At 53.1% G+C, this 21,504-nt stretch overlaps 1 protein-coding gene across 2 annotated transcripts in view; it reads left to right on the top strand.

The window, feature by feature from the left end:
* The window catches only part of RNF220 (ring finger protein 220), a 225,086-nt gene that overhangs the window by 175,484 nt on the left and 28,098 nt on the right, over window positions 1-21,504 (top strand). For both annotated transcript variants that reach the window (XM_006728980.3, XM_006728978.3), the window contains exon 3: window positions 14,245-14,377. In XM_006728980.3, the coding sequence (XP_006729043.2) occupies window positions 14,245-14,377 (133 nt within the window). The remainder of the gene's footprint in view (window positions 1-14,244; window positions 14,378-21,504) is intronic.

The raw sequence follows: 21,504 nt of genomic DNA on the forward strand, positions 1-21,504 counted from the left end.
CTGGGTGGCTCAGTTGGTTAAGCAACTGCCTTCGGCTCAGGTCATGATCCTGGAGTCCCGGGATCGAGTCCCGCATCGGGCTCCCTGCTCGGCAGGGAGTCTGCTTCTCCCTCTGACCCTCCTCCCTCTCATGCTCTCTGTCTCTCATTCTCTCTGTCTCAAATAAATAAATAAAATCTTTAAAAAAAAAAAAAAAAGAGAAGTATCATCTGGGTGTGGTCTTAAAGAACAAATAGGAGTTATAGGTTGCCCATGGGGAGGTAGATGTCATGAGCAGTGAGGACAAGATGCAAAGAGCTGGGCCTCGCCCAGCCATAGCACACAGCCCTGCCAGAGGGGATACGAGGCTGGAGAGGGGCTTGCATGATAAGGAGCTCGGAATTTATGCTGTGGGCTTTGGGAGCCGAGGAAGGGTCTTAAGTGGCTGAACGATAGGATCTGACTTGTGTTTTAGGAAGATCCTGCTGGCTGTAGAGATAGAAATGGATTAGAGGGGACAGAGAGGCATTGGGGGTCTTGACAGGAAAGAGTGGAGATGATACCTGAACTAAAGCAATGGAGAAAAGACAGCGCTGGGGGTCCTTAGGGGTAAAGACAGCTCAGATGTAAACTTACCGGATGTAGGGGCCAGAGTAAAGAGTCAGAGTCCAGACTGCAACGCAGGGAAGTCTGCGGAGGGGGCTGCCACACATGGAAATAGAAAAAGCAGGAGGAGGGCGGGTCTAGAGAAAGACAAGTCCCATTCCAGGCACACTGAGCTGGAGGAGCCTGCGGAACATCCAAGTAGAGGATCTGGTGCACAGTGACAGGCGTGGGACAGGACTAGAGGTGGGGATTGAGGAGGACGGCGTGCAGAGAGAGGAGGGGATGAAGACAGGGTAATAGCTGTCTTCCGAGGGAGCAGAGGGGAAGGGTCAGGAGCATGGGCTCGAGGGTTGAGAGTCCAGCAGCAAGGCTTACAGGGTAACCATGGGCAAGTTACAGAGCTTCTCCACGCCCGTTTCCTTGGTGATGGAATAGTAAAGTGCTTGGCACAGAGGAAGTATTTGATCGACATTATCCCTTCTTCTTCCTCATCTATTCAGCTCGTACATACCCATCACCTCTCAGCTTGTGTCTCGTCCTCAGGGAGGCCTTTCTGGATTCCTCTGAGCAGGGCAAATCTGCCTTTACAGGTTCCCATAGCACTGTTCACCTCTCTTTGGCATGACTGCAGTTTTACAGTTGTTTGTATAATTTTATTGTATCTGTTTCCTCCTACTTTGTAAGCTCCAAAAGGACATAGATTTTATTGTATCCTTAGACCTTGGTGCAGTGCCTAGCACATGGAAGACCCTCAGTAACTACTTATTGAATTAACAAATAAATGAATATCGCTGGAGTATCCATCCTATCTGGCGAATGATGACCATCGAGGATCTGATTGAGAGCAGCCTGATCGAGAGTGGGGTGGTGGGAATGCAGACCCCAGTGACGTACGAAGTGCCAGGAGACAAAGGAGGATGGACAGCAAGCAAGACTCTTTGGAGCATCTTAGGTGAACCGGGAAGGAGAAGGGGAGGGCATTAGCTACAAGGTGCCATCCAGAAGGGAGAGATGAGTTGTTGATATTGTTGCAGGGAGGGGGGTACTCCAAGCATGTAGATGCTGATGGAGGGAGGCACAGGAGAGAGGGGGCCCACAACAGCTTTCCCTGCGAACATAGGCAGGAATGGGATTCTAAACCCAGGAGAAGGGATTATAGCTGGAACAGGAAGATGAATACCTCTTCCAGTGAAATTGGAAGAAGAAAGGAGGCGAGTGTGGATCTGGAAGTTGAGGGAATTCATACCTAAGGACTTCAGATTTCTGAGCAAAGTGGGAAGCAAGGCCACCTAGTAAGAGAGAGGGGGACAGAAGATGGGGCTGGGAACTCCAGATAGTAAAATATTATTGGATTGTCTCTGTGGGAAAAGGGAGACAGAGCTGACCAAGGGCATGTTAAGGGATTGCTTAGTAGTGCTGAGATTGGAAACGGTGAATTTTTATTGGCACATATCTGCGTGGTTTTGTGATTTTCCCCAGCTGCGTTTAGCCGCCTACGTGTCTGAGACAAAAAGGAGAATAGAGGGATCGTGGAGGAGGCAGAGGAAGCAAAAGGGTGTTACAGTGATGTGCCCTAGGACTCGGGCTAGATTCCATGAGTCAGTGGTGTGTCCAGAGATGGGAGGATAGAGGGAGAAGCAAGTATGATGAGTGCAAGGCTGTAGGAGGGTTGGGGGGAGAGGAAGTTCTATCACAGAGCAATTCAGGCTGTTGACCAGGTCCTCCAGGAGGAATTGAGTCCGGGGGAAAAAGAACGACCCCTGAGGAGGTCAGTGATGGGGCTTGGGGTAGACAAGTGAGAGTCAAAGTCCTGGAGGACTATGGAGAATGGAGGACACCAGTGATGAGGGATGCAGGGGAGTACTTGACCTCAGAGCCCATAGGGTGGAGGAACGGTGGGCTGGAAGGGGCAGTGAGCACAAGGAAGACACTGACCCCCCCGCCCCTCTCCTGGCCTGAGGAACCCGGAGTTGGGCAAATAAACAGCCTGCACCGAAGAGGACTCCAGGGAGTGGTGTCTCCGGGGCATGTGCCGCTTTCCGGGAAAGTGACGAGAGGAAGTAAAGGAAGTATCCAGGGACCGAGGAAGGCGAATTTACGGGCACGGAACTCAGTCCCGGAGGGCATGATGGGAAGATGGTAAAGAGCCATCCGTGGAGCCCCCTCCGCCCCCACCTTCCCCGGCATCTTTCCTAGGAGTGTCCGCCTCGCCAGCCCACCTCCCCCAACTTGACCTCTCTCCTCCTGCACCATCCACTCCCCACCGCACCTCGCACGCGCCTGTTCTCCGTGCTCCCCCACCTCCTCCGCAGACCCTCCCGCTGCCCTGCCCCACCCCAGCCGGCCTGAGTGAGCAGGAACCCCTGCACCTTCATTTCTCAGGTCACTGCTTGGCTAATGGGCTATTAATTTGCTCAATCGTCCCCTGTGAGGCAAACTCAATTTCTGCCAGCCAGTCGTCCCTCCCTGTCGACAGCGTGATTGATTGGAGGAACAGCTGTCACCGCCCGGCTGCCTGCTCCCTGCCTCCCTTCCTGAGAGTCCTCACCACCCTCCTCCTCGGGCCGCTGCCCCGCGCCCACAGAAGCAGCACACCCCTGCCACCTGCCCAAGGATCTGTCGCCAGCAATGAAAAATGACAGAAATATTTAAGGACAAATAAGGTTTCCCAACGCAATTGAAAATGATTACAGGCAGCTACAGATGGGGCCAATCTGACGCGTAGCAGCAAATCAAATCGAATTTCCTTATCGGCGTATTATTTTAGGCGTTATCTGGCACGTCGATGCAGTTATCAATTCAATTTCAGCCGCCGGTCCGCTGTTTACTGTCTCGCCTTTGCTGGGAAAAGGTAAACATGCTCAGCCCAGCAAATTAATTTCTGGCTGAAGCCAGAGGCTGCAAAGGACTGCTCTGCGGGACCCCGCAGCCCCCGCCTTGGCCTTGGGCTAGTGGGCCAGGCCGGCAGGGCCTGGGGCAGGCGAGAGCTTGCCCAGGGACCCCAGAAGCCCCACCCGCCGCCTGCCCCAGCCTGGCCCGCCTCCCCCCCTCCCCGAGCAGGATTCAGGGCTCCTAGGAGACTGAGGTGACCGCTGTTGGCTCTGCGGCTGCTGCCAGGGAGAGGTGAAGGTCTCCCATTAATTCCCAGCTAAAAATGACAAATTCATCTTGGACGACAATTAAATGAAGTCAGTAATTGATGCTAATTGATCTCCAGATGCGAGGGCTCCCCTCAGCCTTAGCAGCACGTGCCTGTCTTGCTCACTCTCCCCACCCCAGTCCCTGCCTCCTCTACTTCTTTCTGCTGCTCTCTGGGTCCTCTGGGTCCTCGCCCAGCGCCTGGGGCTCTCCTCCTGCACCTACGGGGCTCCTGACCCCGCAGGTCTGGGGGAGACGGCTGGCCTGGGCTGGGCTAGCAGGCAGCGCCTGAGGCCGAGGAGCTGGCCCGCTGCCCACCCAGCCCCTGCAGGCACTTGCCATCAGTGCCCCAAGTCCCACCCATCAGCCCAGAAAGCAGGTAACATGCCCTCCTCGGCGGTTCAGGATTTATTGCCCACAGCTGCAGAGGTTCCCACTTCATTTTTATAAGCCCATAGTCAGAGCCAGCAGGGGGTAAAGCACACTTGGATTTGCTTTACTTTAAACAGTACAGTCCTATAGCATTTTGGCTCCAGGAAGGCACTGGGGCAGAGCATACAGGTACACTCCGTCTACACTCGCATTTAGGCAGAGGTGCTCTGGGCTTCCCTGGTGTGTTTATCTAGATGTGAAAAAAGACCCACACTTGTGTGAGCACCTCCCTGTGTGTGCCAGTGCCCCCCACGTGCACGTGTGTGTCCAGACACTTGAGAGGATAGGTTGTACATGTCCACATATGGAGATTTTCCTGAATTGGGCGCTTTTCTACAGTCAGTCACAGCTAATCCCAGGGAACCCCCCAGAGAGGCTCCATCTGCCCCACCCATCATGGCCCGGCCCAGCCCAGCCTGGGCCGGGGGCCGCTGTCTGGAAGTTATTAGCTAAGTGGGGAGGGGAGCTGAACTGAAGCGCCAGAAGAGGTGAGAGGCTGCAGTTGTGTTTGGGACAGCCAAGGTCGGGGGTATGAAAGAGCTGGGATCCCTGAAGCCCCACCAGTCTCTAAACAGGTTGGCTGGTGCACTCGGTAGAGCAAAGGCCGATGGGGCCAACAGTTGGGGCTCCAGGCCCCAGACTCAGTGAGCTTGATCATGCGTTGGCCCAGAGCCCTTGGCTCCAGTTCGAGCCCAAGTCTGAGCCTAAACCAGTCCACAGGCTGACCTCCACCTGGCTGTCCTGCCTGTGTTTGCCATTGGCCACCCAGGAGACATGCCTGGCTCAATCCAGGCCCCCTCTACTGCTTGAGACAGGAAATAGCATCCATCACCATAGGGGTCAGGGAACCAGCCAGGCTCTGGTTTCATAAGGACCCGGAGCTGGCAGCAAGCCATGTGGAGTGGGCAATGCCAATCTGAGATTTTGCAGGCAGAGGTGGGAGAAGGGAAGATGGCATGTGGGCACAAATGTGTCACCCCATGTATTATTATATCCGGGTATAAATCCAAACCAGTAAGGCACTGGTGTGTGTGAGGGACTCTGCGCCGTCTCATGGAAAGAAGAGCAAACGACGAAGAGGCACTTATAGTAGGATAGATGACCAGACTAGACCCTAAATAAGGGTCAGGGCAGAGGCAAGAGGTCAGAGAAAACTCCCACTATGTCTCCCAGCTAACGTCTGCATCCTTTGGGGAGTTCAGCAAGGTCTACCATCATGTATTCATCCATTCATTCAAAGAATATTTATTGATTTCTCTTATTACTATTACTCTTCTCTTACTTGGGGCTATGACCTCTGCTAGATGCTGGAGCTGTGGCGGTAAACAAGTTAATCCTTGCCCTCAAGAAATTTCCAGTCTAAAGAGGGTGACAGACACAGAGGAGGCAATCGTAACACTGGGTCACTAGAGGTGGCACAAGAGGCTGTGGGAACACAGAGAAGGCACCTAGTACGGTCTGGGGGAGTCAGGGAAGGCTCCCTGGAAGAAGAAACTCTGAGTCCTTTCGAGCGAGAGTAAGAGTTAGCCGGCTTGTGCCAATGGCCTTTGCCATATTCTTTGGCAAGCCCAAAGCAGAGACGGATAGGCCCTGTTTGGTTCCAAGTGACTCAGGAACTGCTAAAAATGTCACCCTCCCCCTGAGCACCAGCCACAGTCCTGGGGTATGGGCAGGAGGGTACACGGTTGTTTTCAGGGCATCCCCGGGTACTGGCAGATAAATATGGGCCATCGCTAAATGCACATCTCTCCTCTGGCTGCCCCACCCCCACCTCCTCGACCAGGGATGCCTATTAATCCTGACAAATGATGACTTACGAACATGTAATGCAAACTGATTCATCATACATTCAAATCCGCCGCCCCGCCCCAGCGGGAGGCCCCAGCCAGACAAGTGTATTACACGGATAATGTATTTGACGTATTAATAAAACCAGCCGCATTGCTCTGGCGCGGGGACTGGGGAATGCCAATATACGATGACAGATCACATATTGATGAAATCCAGATGTTTGGAATCATAGTCTTGGGGCCTTGTTCATATTGACTGAAGGTAAAAAATGCCATCTGTCAGCATGTTAACTCTTCCTGTCCCACACTCAGCAGAGGCGCCAATCATGGTTTTCTGGAGGGAAGAGGAGAAAGGGGATGAGCAAGAGAGGGCAGGATGAGAAGTTAGGTGGTCTGGAAGGTGATGGAGGGATGAAGTCGGGGTAGATGGTTGTACTGTGGATACGATGGGTGGAGGAGACACTTTTAGTGCCTCACGTTCTTGACCTCTCAGCAGCATGTCACCCTATCAATGACACCCCCCTCCTTGAAACTCTTTCCTTCTTGGCCTTGATGATATCGGACTTGCTTTCGTCCTCCTCTTGACTGTTCTTAGTCCTGGATGACTTAAACTTCCTCCACCTGTTGGAGTTATTCAAGGTCTGTTCCAGCCTCTTCCTACTGTGTACTTGCTCCCTAGCTGATCTCACCTACTCTCAACTTCAGTAATTGGTTTATTCATTCCGTAAATATTTATTGACTATTTACCATATGCCAGACATTGTGCCAGGCACAGAGAATGCTTTGGTGAACTTCAGCTCTTACCTGTGTGTCAATGTCTCCAGCTCTCTCATTCTGGCTCTGGCTCCCAGAGTGCCTAGAAAGCATTTTCACATGGGCGTCCTAACAGTTCCTCAAACTAAGCACTACATCCAAAATTGAACTCATTTTCTTGCTCACCAAGCCTGCTTCTCCTCCTCCTATTGCTCAAGCCAGAAACCCTGGAGTCACCCTTGGCTCCTGTCAGTCCTTTAACCCCCACATCCAACTCGTCCCCTTCTGTCCACCTCCATCATTATCATCACCATCACCCTCCAGCAAGGCACCATCATATGTCACCTGAGTTAGTGAGATCACCTTCTAAGCAGCCTTCCTGCACTCTCTACTCTGCCCCCTCAGACCATGCTCTGCAGTTAGAATGATCTTTTCTAAGTACAAGTCTGATATGTCTCTCTCCTGCTTAAAACTCTCCTGTACGTTAAAAAACAAACAAACCAAAATCATTAACGTAATTAAAAAAGTCCTCCAGGATCTGGCCTCTCTCTCATTATATCTCAACACTCTGCCCCTCAGTCACTCTGCTGTAGCCTCACTGGACACTTTTCAGTTCTTCAGTTAGTCCTTCTCCCCTTCTGTACCTTCAAACACACTGTTTTGTTTTTTTTTTTTTAAAGATTTTATTTATTTATTTGAGACAGAGAGAATGAGATAGAGAGAGCATGAGAGGGAGGAGGGTCAGAGGGAGAAGCAGACTCCCTGCTGAGCAGGGAGCCCGATGCGGGACTCGATCCCGGGACTCCAGGATCATGACCTGAGCCGAAGGCAGTTGCTTAACCGACTGAGCCACCCAGGTGCCCCCAAACACACTGTTTTGAACCTAGAACGCAACTTGTCCACAGTCATTGCCTGACTGGTTCCCACTCATCCTTCACACCTTTGCTTGAATGTCATTCCCTTCACCTTCCAGGCCAGCTGATACACTCCCGCGGGTCCAAATACTTCCCTTTCTCTAAAACCACTCTGGGGACGTTTGTTATTGTCCCTATCTGCAGTCAGGTCCCAAGCTCCTTGAGGGCAGAGAGTGTACCTGTCCTGTTCATTATTGCATGGCGTCGTACAATAACAAGCCCGTTGTCAGTATCCAGTTGACATTGGTTGAATACTATTGAATTATTGCCTAGGTGAGTGGATAGGTAGGTAAGTAGCTGGGTATTATGCAGTGGTTAAGAGCACTAGCTTTGGCGTCAGACAGACCTGAATTTAAATCCTGCTCTGAACCTTCTAGCTCTGTCGCTTCATTGTTCCAAACCCCATTTTCCTCATCATTGTGATTACAATAATAATATCTACATCACAGGACTGTCGTAAAGATGAATGGGATAAAATATGCATAACATTAAGCCTACAGCCTAACGTATAATAACAACCAATAAATAGCTATTATTAATACACAGATAATGGATAAATGGTTAGATGGATGGACAGATGGATATACTGACATTCAAACCAATCAACAGATAGATGGGTATGGATGGATAGGAAGAAGGACCTCCGTGGAGGCCAGAAGGGCCAGGGCCAGGGTACGTACAGAATCATATACAATCTTGACCATAGCAGGGAAGAAGGCCAGATACAGGGCAAGGCCAGGCGGGTGTCAGAAGGGGACAGATACAGGCACAAACAAGAAACTGTGCTAGCAGCCTACTGGAGATGATAATGACTCATCACTTTGTACAGAGCCCTAGTTTAACTGAATCCTCACAAAAGTCCTGGGAGCTGGATATTATTATACCTACTTCACACAAGGAAAAACTAAAGCTCAGCAGTGTTAAGTGATTTGCCCAAGGTCTCACAGCTGGTAAGAGACAACTCTGTTGAATTCTGCTTGAAGGCTCCTCTGTGTCCTGGTCACCAGGAAATGGAAGCCCTTCTACCGGGGGTTCGGTGAAGGGAAGGGTGGGGCACACGTGTGTGTATACACAAACACACACATGGACACACATACATCCTCTTCAAAGACCCAGCTTCCATTGCCATGTGTCATTAGCGGTACCCTCACTCTCATTTTAACCCTCCCCCTTCTTAAATCAGACACCGGGCAGTCAAGCCCTGCCTTTTGTGGTCTGCAGAGAAAATATCATGAAGATGGGACTTGCTGCTTGAACAAACAGAGGCAAGAATGGAACCCACGGGCAACAGAACTAGGACACCACCAAACAGGCCAAGCCAGAGAAGCACTTGCTGGGCGGGGCGCTGCAGGGTCGGATGTGGGTTAGTGATCTCGGAAGGGAAGGCTTTCCCTGTGAATGAGCCCCCAGCCTCCAGGTCCCAGTTCAGCACCAGGCTTCACTATGGAAGATGGCAGAGAAGGAGCAGCTCTGCGGGCCCTGGAGTTGCCTGCTGCCAATGGTCAGCACTTCCCAACAGAGGGGGGCAGCAGAGGGCTGATCTGGGACCCCAGGTGCCTGAGGCCCAGTTCCAAGACCTCAGGGCCCGACCGGTGGGAGCCTGGCCCCGGCGAGGAGAAGGCTACCTGGCTTGAGCGTTCCGCTCTCCTCGGCGTGCCTATCCGTCTTCACAGCCTGCGGCCAGTCACTTCCGGGTGGAACCTCACCGATTTGGGTGGGCAGGTATTCTAAGCAGCTCCGAACGCGAAGGGGACCTCATGGAGGTCACACAGCTAGGGAGCTTGACCCTGTCGTCGCCTCTGGCTCTTGGAGCTTGAGGTGCCGTGCACGGAAGGCTGAGGACGGGGTTGAGCCCCTCTGCTCCCTGCTCCCCTCCGGCTCCGGGGGCTCCCTGCGGCGGGCGGGAAAGTGGAGGTGGCAGGCGCAGTGGGGGCGAGGCGGGGGGGGGGGGGGGAGGCGCCGTAATGAATGTGGACGGGAGGCGGAATGAGCGATCCATCTTTGCATGGGAAGGGAGGGGGCCGCCGGCGTTCCCCCCACACACTCACACACTCAATCAGGTGCTGTCAGACCTCGGGCCGCCTGGCATTTTGGTGAAGAATCTCTCAGCTAAAAATTGTTGTCAGTCCCATTTCCTCGTTATCAGTGCAAGGGCTGAGGCAGCGCCCGGGGATTAACAGGAGCGGCGAGCGCCCGCACCGCCATCCGCCGCCGATAACACCGGGCCTCCCACCTCACCTCCCCCATTCATCATCTTTAGCACTGACAGCCCGTCCCAGTCCCTGTCCCCAGCCCCTCATGCTTCCCACGTCTCCCCACTATGCTGCTCAGCCTGCCTCCTGTCCTCCCTATGGAGCTAGGCCTCCTGAAGAGAGACAAGATTCAACCTAGGCCCGCATGACCTACACCCACCTGTGGCAAAGGGCCTGGCCAGCTTGGGGGGGGGGGGTGGGCAGGGGCAGGAGTGAGGGATGCTCAAGGAGAAGATGCTTTCTGACAGCCTGCCTCTGGAGGGCTCGGTCTGCCTACCTGCGATGCTGGCACATTGGCGTTGCAGAAGGGATTCCAGGGATTCCTACATCAGATGGGCAGCTGAACTAGGGATTTCCAGAGGTCTCTCCAGCCTGAGGACTCTCAGATTCTGGGAACTGTGGAAGAGAAGGGCCAGGATGCCTACTTTCAGGCCTTGGAAGAGTAGGGGGTTGAGGACTTCGTTCCCACCCCCGCAAGACCACAGCCCCCTCCTCTTGGCCATTCCCAGCGGTTTTATGGCCCGTTTTATGGCCACTGTAATGGCCCAGGTCAAAAGCTTCAGGGAGCTGTATTCTGGGAATTATGCAAACGAGGAGCAGGCCCAGGGCCAGAGTATGGATTTTGTCATTAAACCTGGGCAGGCCATGTCGTTAGTGCAGTAAAACCCACGTCATGACCACAGGTCTCAATATAAAATTATAGGGAACACAGCGGGGGAGGGGAAGCAGGGGGCCCATGGCCAGGCTGACACCTGCCACTCTAACCCCTGAGAAAATGGGGGTGGGATGGAGGGCATGAGCTTCAGGGTCCCTCTGCTGATCCCTGTCAATGCTATTCCCAAAGCTGAAGCCAGGAAGAGGGCCCATTGTCCTGATGGGGAAACTGAGGCCAAGCTCAGAAAAGTAGATCTCTGTGGCAGCAAAGCAGATGAACTGAGAACAAGTAAATGGGAATGCTGAGTCCTGGTCCCAGCCTTGGAGGGAAGACTCTGGGCTCTAGGAATCCCTAAGAGCCAGAGTTGGTGGCCCAGGCTAAAAGGGGCAGAAACCCTGATTTTTCCACCTCAGCTCCATGCCCTGGATCCTCTGCTTTGTCAGGTCTCCTCCCTTACCATTTCCCCCAGTTATGCCCCAGGCCCTGCCTCAATGATCCATTTTAACAGCCTTATCAATTCTCCCTTATTCACCCCTCATGCTTCCATCAGGCACTGCCTCCCCCTGGACCCTACCAACCACCCTCTGGTCCCTCCAGCCTCCACCCTGGAGCTCCCGTTCCCACCTCCCGCAGCCCTGGCCAGGGCAGCACTGACTGGACCCACTGACCCTTCTTTGGCTTTCCTCTTACTTTGTGATCTCCTTCAGGCCAAGAATGTGTTTTATTTATCTCTGAACTCCAGTTTCTCCTAGAATAATGCCTGAAGTAAAATAATTGTCTAATTAATGTTTGCTGAGTGAATAAATAAATGAAGCATTGAGATCATGAGCTGAGTACAGGGATCACTATCCAGTTCAGAGACTCAGTTTCCCCACCTGTAAAACAAAGGTATTGGCCTGCAGAATTTCTAGGGTCTCACTCACCTCTAAGATTCTCAGGCAGAATGAAGTTCAAGGCAGAGCTGAGACTAGAATCCTCATCTCCCATCTTCCAGACCAGGCCACATCTGCTTCTTTTACTCAGAACTGCCTTCCAGCTGTCCTCTGAGCATCTGAGGCATAGCCAGCAAGGCACATGATCAGTAGGGCCCCTTCCCCTGCTCAGAGACCTAGCCACACAGACTAGAGCCACACCTACCTTACCCTGGCCCACACCAAGCCTCCACACTGGACCTCCCAGCTCTGCAAAGATCATCTGGCTTCTAGGATGATCTGCTCTTCTTCCTACAGCCTTTCCCTTCCTCTTTTCCTCTCCTTTGCTTCATTACTGCACATCTAGTCAATGTCAGGTCTGTTTTCAATTGTCTATAAATATCAAGTTGAATAAGAAATGGTCCCTGCCCACAAGAAAGTCACAACTCATTGTTTTGCTCCCAGTTCTCTGCCTGGAACACTTCTAAGGTGCAACTTAAATTTCATTTCTTTGGTTAAGACTTCTCTTTTTGCACTCCTCAAAACACACACCCAGAATGAACTACTCCCTCCTTTGAGCTCTCAGATGACTCAGTCTGGACATCCAGGAGAGCTGTGACCATCCTCAACCTTGTGTCAAAGGGAGGTGTGTTCCTGTGCTCAGCTGAACTGGGAGCTCCTTCAGGCATGGGGTTGCTAGAGTTAGCAAATAAAAATATATGACCTCCAGGTAAATTTGATTATTGGAAGAACAGTGAGTAACTTTTAGCATAAGTATATGCCATGCAATATTTGAGACATACTTATACTGAAAAAGTATTCATTGTTTACTGAAATTCAAATATAATTGAGCATCTCATTTTTTTTTTTATTTATTTGAGAGAGAGAATGAGATAGAGAGAGCATGAGAGGGGGGAGGGTCAGAGGGAGAAGCAGACTCCCTGCGGAGCAGGGAGCCCGACGCGGGACTCGATCCCGGGACTCCAGGATCATGACCTGAGCCGAAGGCAGTCGCTTAACCAACTGAGCCACCCAGGCGCCCCGAGCATCTCATATTTTTTTTAAAGATTTTATTTATTTATTTGACAGAGAGAGACACAGCAAGAGAGGGAACACAAGTAGGGAGAGTGGGAGAGGGAGAAGCAGGCTTCCCGCAGAGCAGGGAGCCCGACTCGGGGCTCGATCCCAGGACCCTGGGATCGTGACCTGAGCCGAAGGCAGCTTAACGACTGAGCCACCCAGGCACCCCTGAGCATCTTATATTTAATCTGGCAACCCAGCTCAACCACCATCATTACTGGCATGGCCTTTATCTCTCTGAAAGCTAATTTTGACCCTCTCTGGGCAACAGTGGGAAGAAGAAGCAGGGAGAAAGATCTTGGCTGAAGCTAAAGAAGTCTTTCTATAGTCGACGTTTACATAGATAGGCAAGGATGTTTCTGGATGAATAGGCCTCCTCAACCCCATGCCTTAAGCAGAGGGCAGAGGAGCACTGGGTGGCATCAGTGACAAGGGAGAGGGTTTAGGCTCCCCAAGAGGCATGCACTAGGCAACCTTCAGCCTCCTTCCTAGAATAGTGTGCTCTGGTCACCATCAGCGACAGAGACAGTGACAGAGCTGGGACACAGTGGGGACAGAGTGCAGGCTCCCAGCTGGCCCCCCAAGCCAGCATAAGCCAGCCCAATACCCACTTGTATTCCCATACAATTTGAAGGGTATTTGGGAGGGGGAAACCCAGAATCTGTTAGGCTCACAAGAGGCCAATGAGGTTATCCATGTGAGAGATAGTGAGATCCAAACAGGGAGAATATAGATTCCAGGAATACTGAAGAAGCAGAATGGACAGGACCTGGTGGTTAAATGAATGTGGGAGGGACAGTAAGGCAAGGGAAGGGGCCTCAGGGGAGGCGAAGTTTCCCGCCTTGGGTGACTAAGGTGTCAGTGTCATTAACTAAGATGGGCACTGCTGAAGAGGAGCAGTTTTGCAAGGGGTGAAGAAGCTGAAGGACTTGTTTTTGGATTGTTGACTTTCAGATTCTTGGGGGACATCCAGGCATCGCTGTCCGTTAGGCACTTGGATACAGAGGCTGAGAGAACCAGGGAGGGATCTGGGGGCAGAGACACAGATTCTGGAATCTACAGGGCACAGATGGGAGTTAGGGCCGTAAGAAGGAAGAAGAGCATCCAGCATGCAGAACAGGGAGAGGAGACGCTATGGGCAGAATCCTGGGAAGGTGAGGAACCAGGAGAGAACACTACCCGAGAAGTCACATGGGTCCTTTCTGGTCGTTCCCCCTCGACTGTGAGGGCCTCAAGGGCAGGGACTAGATCTGATTATATTCTGTGGCCCCACTGCTCTGCACCGGGGCTGGTTCAGAGTAGACCCCAGACAATGTTTGTTGAATGAATGCAGGAATGAATCCTCTTTCTCTCTCTTTTCTTCCTTCTCCAGATTTGGGGAATATGAAAGCAGAGAGGAAAGGAGAGACAGAGGGGGCGCTGGATATTCTGGGTGATGGCCCAAGACCTTCACTAACCAGTATGAAACGAAGTGATCCAGCTTTGATTGCACAGAGCATTGATTGTGTCCCGACAGATTTCCCAGAGGGGCAGCCGGCTAAGGAGGTGTCATTCGTGGCCCAGAGCCACAAAGAAGGGTGAATGGTCCTGGTCTCTGAGACCCTCGGGCTCCACCCTCCTCTAGGCCAGGAAGCCCTGGGAGGCAGCAGGCTCGGGCTGGCGGATTGGGACACTGGGTTTCCGTCCACAGACTAGCCCAGCTTATCTGTCTGTCTCTTCTTCTTCCCTCCCCAGGTAAGAAAAAGGCAACAGCTTTGTTTGACAGCCAGGCCCCTATTTGCCCCATCTGCCAGGTCCTGCTAAGGCCCAGTGAGTTGCAGGAGCATATGGAGCAAGAACTTGAACAGCTGGCCCAGCTACCTGCCAGGTAAGCCACCAACCGGGGGAGCCTGCCTGCCAGACGGTTCCACTCACGGTTCTAAACGCCAGGTCCCGGAAGAGCCGCCTGGCCCAGTCCCCGGCCTCTAGGTAGAAGGCAAAGCCTTCCTGTTACTCTCCTCTACTCTGCCTTCAGTCCTCGGATCCTCCAGCAAAATGGTGATGCCTTTCCCTTCTTGCTGTATTTTCGGAGATGGGAAGAGGGTGACCCCTCTTCAGTCCTCAGCCTCAAAAGGGCACAAGAGGAGCTGGAAAGGGATGAGCCACAGCCACAGGCCTTGCACTGCCATGCTAAGCCTCCAGGTAGGGTAGCAGAAGCAGGGACTGGGCCTGGCAGGCTGCCCAGCAGTATGGCCTTGTGCCACCATCCAGGGGAGTAAGCACTACCTTCTCTATGAATCTCAAGGTCTGAAAGGTGACAATCAAGAAGGGTCTTGGGCAGGTCCCCCCGTGCTCCACCCTACCTCCCTTCTCCCTGCCTGAAGGACCAGATGGAGCCTTGTTGAGGGCCTAATAGAGGAGCCAGGTTATCAAAGGGACAGAGCCAGGGTGTGACAAATTACCCCAAATCTTAGCAATTTAAAGCAACCATTTCATTGTACTCATGGAATCTGTGGGTTCAGGAATTCAGACAGAGCACAGAGGGGATGGCTTGTGTCTGCTCCAGGATGTCTGGGGCCCCAGCTGGGAAGACTCAATGGCTGGGAGCTGGGATCATCTGGAGCCCCCTTCACTCACATGTCTGGTGATTGATTCCGGCTGTCAGCTGGGACGTCAGCTGGGGCTGTGACCAAAGCACCTACACTTGGCTTCCATGTGGCCTGGGCTTGCTCATAGCCTGCCAGCCTCCGGGTAGTTGGATTTTCTATGTGGCAGCTTAGGGTGCTCAAGCAAATGTTCCAGCCAACGAGATGGAAGCTGCATCACCTTTTACAACCTAGCCTCGAAAGTCATTTCATGCCACTTCTGCTGGTCTCTATTGGTCGAGGCAGTATCAGCCCAGCCAGACTGAAGGGGAGCAAACATACACCCCACCTATTGATGGGAGAGTGGCACGGTCATATTATAGGAGAGCACATGGGATAGGAGACATGGTGGGTTGCAGCCCTCTCTGGAAGATACGTCTGCCAGGGAACAGCCTTCCCCACCATTCCCAACCCCACCCCACCCCTTGTTCAGTCCAAGTCATCAAACTTGACTGATCTTCCTTCCACCGTCTCACCTAATCCCCCTTGCAGGGTGCAGGAGACCCAGAGGTAAACCCGAACGGGTCCTACCCCCAGAAGCTCACTGCTTGAGAGTAAGGGGAGCGGGGCCATAGAAACCGTGAGGGGTAGAGGCTGCTCGATGGGAAGAACTGTGGGGCATGGAGAAAGCGCCAACCCCAGCTCAGAGCAGAGCAGACCTCCTATGGAAGGGGCGGCCTGAGCTGAATTTTGAAGGAGGTATTAGTTATCTGTTGCTGTGCTGCAATTACCCTCAAACCTATCGGCTTGAAACAACAAACATTTATTACCCACAGTGTCTATGGACCATCAGTTCAGGAACAGCTTAGTTGGGTAGTTGTGGGTAGTTGTAGCTTCTGGCTCTGTCTCTCATGAGGCTGCAGTTAGGATGTCAGCCAAGACTGCAGTCATCCGAAAGTCTGCCAGTGACTTTGGGAGCCATTCCCAAGATGGTTCCTCCATACGTGGGTCTCTCCGTAGGACAGCTTGAGTTTCCCTCTGACATGGCTGCTGACTTCCCACAGAGGAAGTGATCCCAGAGAGAGACTCAGGAGGAAGCCACAATGCCTTATATGATCTAGTCTCAGAAGTCATACAATATTGCTTCCAGTGTATTTTATTCTCTTCATTAGAAGCAAGTCACCAAGGCCAGCCCCCACTCAAGAGAGAATTAAACTCTGTAAGCTCTACTTCTTGACAGGAGGAATATCAAAGAATTTGTGAGAATACTTAAAACTAGCACAGAAGACTATACAAATGATAAAATTATAATCCTGTTTGAACACTCGCTATATGCCAAGTACTCTACGTTGCATTAATGTATTTAATCTTCACAACAACCCTCTAGGGTAGGTAATAAAAAATTATTAACTCCATTTTACAGATGGGGAAACTGAGGAACAGAGGGGCTAAGTGGCTTCTCTAAGGTTGCACAGCCCATAAAGTGGTAAAGATAAGATTCAAATCCAAGCAATCTGACTGTAGTGCCATGCTCTTAACCTTTCCCGGCATACACACACACCCCTGCCCCCCCCCACACACACACACCTGGGACTAGCCTAAAAGGGGCACAGCGGGAAAGAAATATCTTTCCGCAATCTTTCCACACCTTGGCTGTCTGGGAGGGTTTCTGGGTAATTTGCTTCCAATGGAGGACTTCCCCTCAATAACAACAGAGAATAGAGGCAGAGGTGTGTGGAGGGACCTGCAGCGCCCTGTAAAAGCTGTGGACCCCTAAGGATCTGGAAAATGGGGGCCCAAGCTCTCTTTCTACCTCTTCAGTGGGGGCCACACTATAGCCTAGTCCCTGTGGCCCCACCCCTGCACAGCCCAGGGAGTCCACATCTACCCACAGAGGTGCCCCCCAGCCGTGATCCTGCACCAGTCCCCCCCCATATTTCGTCACACCCTTACCCCCGTGTCCGTTTCCCCACCCAGAGCTCCCACATCTGCTCCGCCCCTCACGGCTGTGTCTTGCGTCCCCCACTTCTGTGCCCCTCACGTCCAGGCCCACCCCAGCACCCCCTAACCCTTGGCACGCCACCCCCCACCCGGTGTCTGACAGCCGGACAGCGGGATCTGCACAGCAAGTGAAATTCCCGTCGGATCGATAAAGCCGAAGCGCTGGCGGCGACGGGTCGATGGTTTTATCTGTCTCGGCCCCGCCGCGCCCGGCGCGCTGACAGTCCGACCGGCCGGCAAAGGCGTTCAAGGGCAGCCGCGCCCGCCGCCCCCTCCCCTCCCCTCCCCTCCCCTCCCCCGCCCTCCCCTCCCTGCGGCCGCTGCGCCCACCGGACTGCGGGCTGGACCGGCCGCCGCCGCCCTCGTGATTTATCTGGATTTTTAATTGGAAAAAATTTGCGAATTAATTGATTTCAGGAACTTGCCAATTAACATTGTAATTGGGTGCGTGATAAATTCCCAAGGAGCGTGTCAGCTCCCTCCGGGCTGAGGGCGCCGCAGAGCCCGGGTAGCGCGCGGGGAGGGCCCCAGCTTTGGCTGCCCTTGCCCCGCCCCTGCCGCTGTCTGGGAGGCAGGAGGAGAGCTGAAGAAGTGGGGGAAAAGATGTGGCACCTGGGCTCCTGAGGCTCCTACCCCCCCAACCCCCCCACCCCACCCCCCCTTCCTCCCACGGGCTCCCTGAGCTGAATGGGACCTTTGCCCAGCCATTTCACAGATGGGGAAACTGAGTCCTGCAGGAGGGCAGAGCTTGTGTGTGCCTGGGCATGCTGGCATGGAGGGCATCCCCCATCCATGGCATGTGGCCAGAGCCTTCCTGCCCAGCTCTCCAGTCCTCTCCTTTCCCTTCCACTGCTTGCTCCCTGCTCCCTGCTCCCCTCCCTTCTCTTCCCTCCAACTTTCCCCTTCCTGCTCTTACTCTGCCTTTGCCTCTGCTCTCCCACCCCTCCCACAGCTTAGCGGGCTCCGGAGCCTGTGGACGCTGCTGCAGGGTGCCTCTCCATCACCTGGGACGCCTCCCTCCGTCCCTGCCACATGGCTGCTCCCCGAGAAGTTCTTCAGGATGGGCCTGGTGTTGTGCCTTCTGCTTCCCTTTGCCCAACAGCACAGAGCAGCAACCTTCCCCCCACCCCCACCCCCACCCCCACCCGCAGCGGGCTGCTATTTGACACACCTGAGGACTCACACAGAGAAGCAGGGACCTCCTGGCTCCCAAGCTAGGGCTGGCTGCTTTTTACGGACACAGGCAAACGCGTGTACATGACGTACAGGCAGGCACCCGTCCACGCCCACATTCCAGCACACGAGCTATGCTCACATACACACACACTCATTCCCACAGATACATGGGCTCACAGACACCTATGGGAAGAAGACTCAGAACTCCTGTTGGCAAAGCACGTCTACTTTTCAAAGTACTTTGACATTTGAGATCAGAGGCTGTGGCCCCACACCGTCCTTCAGCCCGGCCTCCCCTTTCTCAGTCCTGCACAGGAGTGCAAATAGACCCCAGGACTCAGCTAGTTAGAACAAGGAGGGCATAGTTAGATTAAGGACAGATTGTAGGGGGCTTTCAGGCCTGGAGGGTTGTCCTAGATGCAGAGGGGGAGTCAGAATATTGGTGAGCCGCAAGAACCTTGACCAGATTGCAGAAGTGGAGAATCGCTCTGGAGGCCAGTGTGGAGCATGAATTGGGGGTCGAAGCAGAGAGACAAATGACGTTGGGCAGGGTCCAAGGGACAGATGATGAGCTGACCCACTGACCTGGGACAATGGCAGTGGCCGTGGGAACGGAGAAGAGGGAATGATGAGAAACTGGTGGAGGAAGAAGCAAGAGAACTTAGATGATTACTCACAAGGTACTTGCTAGGAAGAGCCTTCTGACCTGGGTGACCAGAAGGGTGATGATGGCAGAGAAGGAAGTTTCTGAGGAAAGGAGGAGACAATGGACAGGGCTCTGGGCATGCTAAGCCTAAGATGTCTCTGGGATGGTGATGGGGTAGAGACTGGTTGTGTGCAGACAGGCAGCAACCATACAGCGGGCTGAAGATTGGAGGGTTGTGGGGAATGACCCCCCAGACTTCTCTGTGGCCCTCAGGCAGGAGTTTCCACCCAGAGAAAGGAAAGAGCCCTAGGCATGGAGAGATGGCACAGAGGTGCAAGTGAGGTGCGGCTTGGTGAGGCCTGAGCCTGGGGACCTTTCCTGGGAGGCTTCCAAAGCCACTTTGAGACCTGGCCTCTAGGATGGGACGCCAGCTCTCTGGTCAGTGCTTTCAAAGTCCTGAAAGGAGCCACAGGGAGGCTAGGGGACTCTAGAGAGGCGGGGTATGGAGATGGCAGTGCCCCCACCCCCACTTAAGCCTTATTTAAGGCCGGCCTCGGTGTTTGGTTGGGTAATGAACTAGATAAACAATTCCCCAAACAGATTAAAACGAAGTGTAACTTACAAAGGCGCCTGGTGATGATGGTATTCCCAGGCAGCACACCATTTCTTTATTTCCAAGGATAATTCAGTGTAAATCACCTTAATTAAAAGTGTCAGCCCAGCCCATGAATATTGTACTTAGGAACGCGTTTCCTGGGTCCCAGTTATAATTTAAAACCCATGGATCACTAGGCAGCGAGTGACTGAGAAGGGAGGAAATCGTTGGGGGCGGGCTGTGGAAACGGGGAAGGACGGAAGGCAGAGGAGTTGGTGGGCTGGGCAGGAGCCAGTCGGCCTGGCCTGTAGCTCTGGGGTTCTGACCTCCCCTTTCGGTGGCAGGCTTTTCACCAGACTCCTGTCCCTGGGGGACCAAGCACAGTCAGAGGTAATCAGGTTGTGGGAAGAAAGGTGGGGGGGCAGGGCACTTGCTCAGAGAGAGGGAAGGAGCCTAAGGCAGGACCAGTCCAACTTAAGGGGGAGGGAAGAGTATTGGCAAAGGGAGAGGTTGGACATTCTCACCCTAGATGTCCTCATTTCTACTCATCAACAGAGCAAACTAAAGCCCAGTGTCAGTGGGATGTTCCCGAAGTAGAGAAAAAGAACTCCAAGCTCTGTCCTCCAGCCTAACCCCTGAGTATCTTTAGGGAAGCAGTGTGAGCAATGGAAAAGCAGCACTTCGGACTCGGTCCAACAGGAACTCAAATCCCTAAACCCTACATGGACTGTGTGAACATAGAGGTGTCATTTAACCTCTGTTAGTGAACTCTGTGAAGTTTTTGTGAAGATTAAAGAGAGAACACATATAGAGTACCTGGCCCATACCTGCCAGACCCGTCCCATGTGGTTGGTGCACAATCATTGTTCACTCTTTCCTTTTCAGTCCCAACCTGATCCTGTTCAGACAAAGCTCAGACCTCAGGCCAGGGGTCCAGTGAGAACCCTGATACACAGTAGATGCCTCATTTCTGTACCTGTCCAGACACAGGTGCAATGGGATGTCAGTCCTTGTTGATTGAGTGAAGGAAGGCTCAAAGTCATGAAGTCCCCAACTAGTCGCTCCTCAAGAGCAGCTCAGTTTCTTCTCTGTATCCGCATTGCCTAGATCAGGGCCTGGCTGGGAGCAAGAATACAGGGACTGTTCAGGAACCAAATGGAACCGAGTGGAACCTGGTCTGGCTGTCCTTCCCAGTCTGTGATGCCCACACCGTGTGATCACACAGGCAGACAGCTCTGCGTTTACACTCAGACCTTAGGCTCATGCTGCTGCTGAACCTGGTGGCCTCTGCACTGTGATGCGTGTGTCTGTGTGGGTGTGTGTCCACGTGTGTCTGCCTGTGTGGGTGCGTGTCCATGCATGTGGGTGTCTGCATCCATGCATGTATTTCCGTGGATGTTGGTGCCTGAGCAGCTCTTCACCCAGGTCTGGGGGACTACTGTGAATGGGTCTTTATTTACAACATGTTTGAACCTCTGGGTGTGACCACATGGGTCTGAGTGACTGTTGACAGAATTATGGACAGTGGGTATGTGTGTATTTGCCTTTATGCCAGGGTTTCTCAACCTCAGCACTATTAACATTTGGGGCCAGATAATTCTTCGTTGGGAGGGGCTGTCCCATACACTGTAGGATGGTTAATATTCTCTACCCACTAGATGCCATTAGCACACTCTGGGCCCCCATTGGTGATGATCAGAAAGGTCTCCAGACATTGCCAAACATCCCCTGGGGGACGACGATGACTTTATCTGAATCCACCTAAGCCTTTGCTCACATACTGGGTGTGTCTTCGTCGACCCTGTGGGTGTTCCCTGGGTCCATGCCCCGTGAGTCCGTGCGTGCCCCACGCATTCTGCCTTGGGTGTGTGTCTGTGTGTCTTTCGTGCCCTACGGACAGCTCTGTGGGCGTGCTGTCCCTGCAGAGCTTGTGCGTTTCTGTGCAGGGACCCTGTGTCAATGGGCTGTGTCTGCCTCCTGCATGTATCAGCCAGCGCCTCTGTGTGCATGTA

This window comes from Leptonychotes weddellii, chromosome 4 (assembly GCF_054177405.1).
Source record: "Leptonychotes weddellii isolate Sample4059 chromosome 4, ASM5417740v2, whole genome shotgun sequence".
NCBI classification, from domain to species: Eukaryota; Metazoa; Chordata; class Mammalia; order Carnivora; family Phocidae; genus Leptonychotes; species Leptonychotes weddellii.